This window comes from Gopherus flavomarginatus, chromosome 11, assembly GCF_025201925.1.
Source record: "Gopherus flavomarginatus isolate rGopFla2 chromosome 11, rGopFla2.mat.asm, whole genome shotgun sequence".
Lineage (NCBI taxonomy): Eukaryota > Metazoa > Chordata > Testudines > Testudinidae > Gopherus > Gopherus flavomarginatus.
The window spans coordinates 40,978,927-40,984,926 of NC_066627.1; the positions used below are offsets into that span (position 1 = coordinate 40,978,927).

Here is a 6,000-nt window from a genome sequence, read left to right on the forward strand (position 1 = left end):
CTTGGCATTCACAAGGAACCCATTACCAGTGCTAATGACTCTAGTGCTGGACAAACTGGGCAGTCACAAGACTTGTCCATGGAGAACATGGAACGGAATAAAAACAGTTTTACTGTTTTTAGCAAGCAGGAAAGCGAACTATTGAATGAAGGGTGCAGCACTGATTTGTTTATTCAGCTGAATAATTAGTTATTTACAGACTCAGCCAACACTAAAATCACCCCTGACCTCCTTCACCCAGCCAGCTGATTAGGGCTTTAGAGAAGAGGTTTGTCCGGTTTAACATGGCACAAAGTACTGGCACTAGGGCAACTCAGGCTGTCTACATTGCCACTTTCAGCGCTAAAACTTTTGTCGTTCAGAGGAGTGAAAAAACACCACCCTGAGCAACAAAAGTTTTAGTGCTGAAAAGCACCAGTATAGACAGCGCTTTATCGCCGATAAAACTACCACTGCTCATTCGGGACGGGTTTGGTTTTTTTTAAATCGCCGGGAGAGCTCTCCCTTGGCGATAAAGCGTGTCTACACTGCCCACGTCACAGTGCTGCTGCAGCCACGCTGTAACTGGGTAGTATAGACATACTCTCAGAGGACTCGCTTTAGTCTCTACAGTAGTCAAGACTTTGAACCTGGAGTTAAAAAAAAAATGCAAAAGAAAACCAAAACATCCCTTTACAATTCTAATCCCAGAGTGCCACCAACAGATGCCACCTGCTTTAATCTGTCTAAATACTCATGCTTGTCATATGGACTAAAGACTACACCGAAATATTGTTGAGTCAATTTCACAGCTTACCTACTTATATAGAGAGGGTTAAATTAAAAAGAGCTTGCAGTTATGCTACTTTCCTGCCACATTCCTACACTATATTTACAGCTGCAAAATTGACTGCTTTTAGGGCCAGTTAAAACAGTTATTTTAAAAAGATAAAATAGACAGTGAAAAACTCTGCTAATAATCAGTCCTATGGAGGCACAACTCTGACTTTTTTATTAAATCCAGACAAGGCGCAACCTTCGTGTAGCTAGTCCCATTTTACATGGAAAGGTAACAACTCTGGCCTCACAGAAATTAGCTATTTGCCAGCAATTTAAAGTAACCTACTACAAAATAAACTGAAGTTAGAAGAACTAATGTTACGGGCCTGATCCAAAGCCCAATGAAGTCATTGAAAAGGCTTCCGTCCACTTCAGTGGGTTTCGGATCAGGATCACAGTGCTGACTGACTGACAGCATAGGGAAAGGACGCAGTATTAGAAAGACACTGTTTGGAAGAGTTGCTAAGCAGTGTAACAGCTTGACATACAAGCTTCTAGCAAAACTGGTTCCATCTTAATGAGATTGTGCAAAAAATTGTTATTTTTTCTTAATTCTTCCTGGCGTTGCACACAGGCAGTAGCAACATCAGTGATTGGCACCTGTCTGCTGTGGAGTCTTTCAGAAACTGGAGAAAAATCTGAAAATGGACAGTACCTCTAAAAAAAGATATATCTATATCTATATCAAGGAATAAGATTCAAAAACAGCCCCAAACAGTCCCGAAAAGAAGCTCATGCCATGAGTCAGACTGCAGGAGAGACTTTTTCTTCAAAAGACAGACTGTGCAGATGCTATTTCTTTTAATAATGCTACTTTTTACATCATCACTGCCTTGATCTGACCTAGTTTTAAAAAAATAAAAAGTTCGTCAGATTCATTATGCTGTGGGACACAGAAATAATTTATATTCATTCACTGGTTGGCATAAAAGACAGCCATACCTTTATTATGTATTTATATAGTATCATTGGTATGAATACCTAACATGGTCTGTTATAGTCAAAAAAGAATAATGGTTTATTCAGTATTGGTAGTATTAATAAAATCAGGCAAATCCAGTTTAGTTTTGTCTGAACACAAATGAGATCAAATCAAGAGTAAAGGTGCATTCTGTACAAAGGGCATAGTTTATTTTAAAATTCAAGATGAACTCGTTTTAGAGCCCACTGTGTCAATGCCAACAGATTTTTCAAAATTCAAACAACCTGAGTCAGCCCAGGATGAGCAGGGAAATGCAGGAATCTGACCATCCAAAATCCTAAGGGCCCAATGCTGTCCTGAACCCTCTCTGTACAATGGGCAAAATTCCCTGCTGGCATCAATGGGCACAGCTCAATTTACTTTCACCTACTTACACCAGGAACTAATTTGGCCCAATAGGGTTGCCTGAGTGTAAGTGAGGGCAGGTATGTGCCCCAAATTTCCATTTTTCACTCAATGCACCAACACACCCAGGTTCAGATTCTGCACTGACTTCAATAGCGTTGCACAGGGTGTAAATCAGATCAGAATCTGGCCTTCTAGATGTAGAAAAGCCACACGGGCTGAAACACTTTGACAAGACTGAGTTTCCAGACAATAAATTTAAAAGTAATAGCTAAAAAAGCCAATCAACTTCTCAAACAACAATAACAAAAAACTACAAAAACACCTCTATCCCCGAAACTAAAACCCCACACACCAAACTAAAGCTCACTTTCTAGCTCAGCTCCATATGGTCCATTTTCAAAAGGCAGAATGGCAAACACAAAACTGGAGATATTTGGTCCGACAACATACTCACTGCTACTCCATTTTTATGGATTTAAAAACAAAAAACTAGTTTTCCAAATATTTGCTCCATTTCTGTCTGTAGCCCTCTAACTCCCAAATAACTACACGCATACATCTAATTTAAATGTAATGGCCAATTAAGATACCTAAAAGCAATATTTATCTGTTAAAAGTGTTGACAACATTAACCTTAGGGATCAAAATCTCCTGAGCATCACTTCATCAGAAGGGAGAGAAATGTTGTCTATTTAGAAGAACAGACAACTAAATTAACCAAACTGCCTCAGTGTCAACCCAAATATCATTATGTTTATGTTTGTATCATTAGCTGGGGGAAGGACCTAAACGAAAAATGATTATAATATATGTGTGTGTGTATATATAGATATATATATGCCGAGTGGGGGAAGGTGGATAATTGTCCATTGTACAAACTACTCAACATTATATATGGAGGTAGCATTAAATGCAGTTTTGTCCTAATCAAGCAAATTCCTCGCATAGCTTTATAACAAAACCAAATTAATATGGCTAGGTTTTATTAATGTGCGGATGCTATGACTTATAAATATTCTAAATCCTAAACAGCAACAGATCAGAGATCAGGGCTAGCATGGAAAAGCCATTAAAAATAGTAACAATTCTTTTTAAATTAAGGAGCTATTCTATCATTTCAATGGACTTCCTTATCTTTAATTACGAGAGGTTTTTGATAGGCAGAATCGGACACAGCTCTCCCAGCAAAAACTTATATCATTTGGGGGGAAGTTCTGTGTCTAGGAGGTTTGTATTCTGCTCTCCAAAGTCAAGACATCAAGACTGCTTGACAGCGCCCAGAATGGAGAACGACATGGTCTTTTGTTATTTTTACCTTTTGTATGTACTTGTAATGTTTAAATACCAGGCAGAGTCTTCCTGGAGAAAACACTCAGCCCAATGTGTGGCATCAGCATATGTTAAACTGGCTAATGAGTCAAGTGTGATCAGGATCATACATGGGTGTCTACACATCAATGCATTCATGTTAAATAGTTTAGGATGTGACACATATTTGGAAATGTCTGCAGACCAAAAGAAACTGGAGCAGAAACACTAAGAAAAGGACTGAATTCTATTGCCTGATGGTTTTTTACTTCACTCTGACCCTTTAGCAATATCTCTACAAGTTGTTTAGCCCCTGCAGTTACCCCATAGGTATTCATAGACCTTTGTGAACAGACCCAAGCTTTTCTGTATTTGGTTTCACAGTCTGTCTAACAATACAGCTTATTAGCCAGGCCCTCTTCCCCTTCAGACAGGCAGGAAAACTTTTGACTTATTTAACCACTCTGCAGGCTAGACATGGTCTTAATCTACTTCTCAGACCTAGCGATTACTATTTATAGTCACAAATTCTAGATCGCTGGATGTACATGTGTATCCCCCCCCCCCCCCCCCAAACGCGTGCACACACACACCACAGTCAAGTTGATGAGACCGCTTAATGCTACTACTACACCATTGTTATCGTCTTGGGTAAGGGGAGAGAAAAGAAAGGAGAAAAATACAGACGTCTTTCTGCAACTTCACTGATTCATCATCCTAAAATCAAGATATAAAATAACAGCTGACTATACACTTCAAAGCTGGAATTAGTACAGAAGGTTAGTGGGACCCGCATAATCTCCCTATCATAGCCACATCATCTGAACTGCACCCTTTAGGAACTGGCAACGGAATAACCAAGAATGGAGCTAATGCACTCCCCAAAATCCTGCTCTTTGCAAAATCTAAATGAGGGTGGGGGAGGAGAATATAATAGTTTAATGGGTGGGGGGAAGCAGAGGAAAAGAGGGAATCACAGTGAGGGATACCTGGGATGTCAGGTTCAGGGCAATTACGGGGGAGAAGCGTTGTAATAAAACAAGAGGGATGGTGTGTGTCTGGGGGAGGAAAGGACGCCTGGAGCTGCTGGATCCGCCAGCCTAACGCTGGGACTCTGCATATGCTTTAAATAGCCCTCGCAGTCTGTTTCCCTGTCTGCCTTGGGGGCGCAGGCAGAGACAAAGCTAAGAGAAGCAGCCAGCTGAAACTGACTAGAACTCACCCTTCCCCAGACACAGACTTCCCTCTCCCCCTGTCATCCCAGGAACACTAACCTGGCAGCAAACTCTCCCTGCAACGCAACCTTTATGACTACACAGCAGAATGCCCAGAAGTCTCTCCGATCTCCCTATCCGCACTTAATACACAGATTGCACCTACAACTGAAAGTCCCCCACAAAGTGCCCTGGGGAAAGGGGAGAGTTCGTTCCTTACATACATTGAGATCTTACAAAAATGTAACCACATACATTGATCCTCACCTATACAGCAGCAACTTTCGAGGGTGGAGGAGAAGGTAGTAAGAGAATTGGGGGGAGGGAGGCAGGAGAGGGTTGAAATCGGATTAAAACACACACAAGTGACACACACACACACAGCCAAGAGGTCATCACCGCGACTCGCTCCTTTGCGGTGCGTTACGAGAAAAGGTGTGTGGGGGGGGAATAAACAATATTTGTTTTTAACAAGAAATTAAAAACCAACTTTCTGTTCTCCGGGAGGCAGCCAGAGAAAGACAGCTGGACCCCGGAGTTCAGAGCCTGCCAGCCAGGACCGGGGAGCAGCAAAGATTCTGGACATTTTGTATTTCTAACCCCCAAAAGCGATCCACCCGAGGGGGGGGGCAGACCAAAAACCACAGATACATCTAGGAAACTTGAGCGATCGGGTCCGCGCGGGGCGGCGAGGGAAGGAGCAAGTACTTACTGATCTCCATAGTCTGGAACAAAGACCTTTTGCAGTTGCATGTGCAGGAGACATTGGGCTGTGTGGCTGCGGCTGTGCTGTTCACACCCATCAAGTGATACATTTAAAAAAGGGGGAGAGCGAAGAACGGAAAGTCAGCCGAGCTCTCCGGGCAGCACCGCATCAAGCCGGGCTCCTCCTGGCCTGGGGGGGAGAGGGAACTGCGAACCACTCCAGAGGCAGCCCCCCGACGGACAGAGAAGAGACCCGAGCCGGGCTCTGCTGGCTTCCCTCCCCTCCCCCGCCAGCCCGGGAAGTTTGCTCAGGGCTGGGTGAAACAGACTTGCTACTTTGTTTCTCTCTCGCTCCTGCCCAGGCAGGCTCCTAGCGGCTCCCCCTCCCCGGCCCCTTCGCTCCTCCTCATTCAAGTCCAAGGAGATTCAGTTTCCTATGGAAAGGGGCGTCTGGGGCAGACAGACAGGGTGACGTCAGCGCTAGACTGGGACTGCCCTTTTCCTCGCCCCGCCAGGCGGGGACGGGGAGGAAATAGAGGCTGGAGGGGAGAGAAGGAGGCGGGGGAGTGACGGCTCTGCTGGCCAATCCCAGCTCCGCCGCTTCGCGGGAGGAGGAGCGCCCGA

General features: G+C 43.8%; 1 protein-coding gene across 3 annotated transcripts in view; it reads right to left on the minus strand.

Moving 5' to 3' along the window:
* The window catches only part of PMEPA1 (prostate transmembrane protein, androgen induced 1), a 69,032-nt gene extending 63,300 nt beyond the window's left edge, over positions 1–5,732 (minus strand). For 2 of the 3 annotated variants that reach the window (XM_050918232.1, XM_050918231.1), the window contains exon 1: positions 5,384–5,732. In XM_050918232.1, coding sequence (XP_050774189.1) covers positions 5,384–5,486 — 103 coding nt within the window. In that variant the 5' untranslated portion in view covers positions 5,487–5,732. Of the gene's footprint in view, positions 1–2,782; positions 2,841–5,383 lie in introns of those variants that run through there. The other variant, XM_050918235.1, reaches the window with a different exon arrangement.
* Positions 5,733–6,000: the final 268 nt, after the last annotated feature.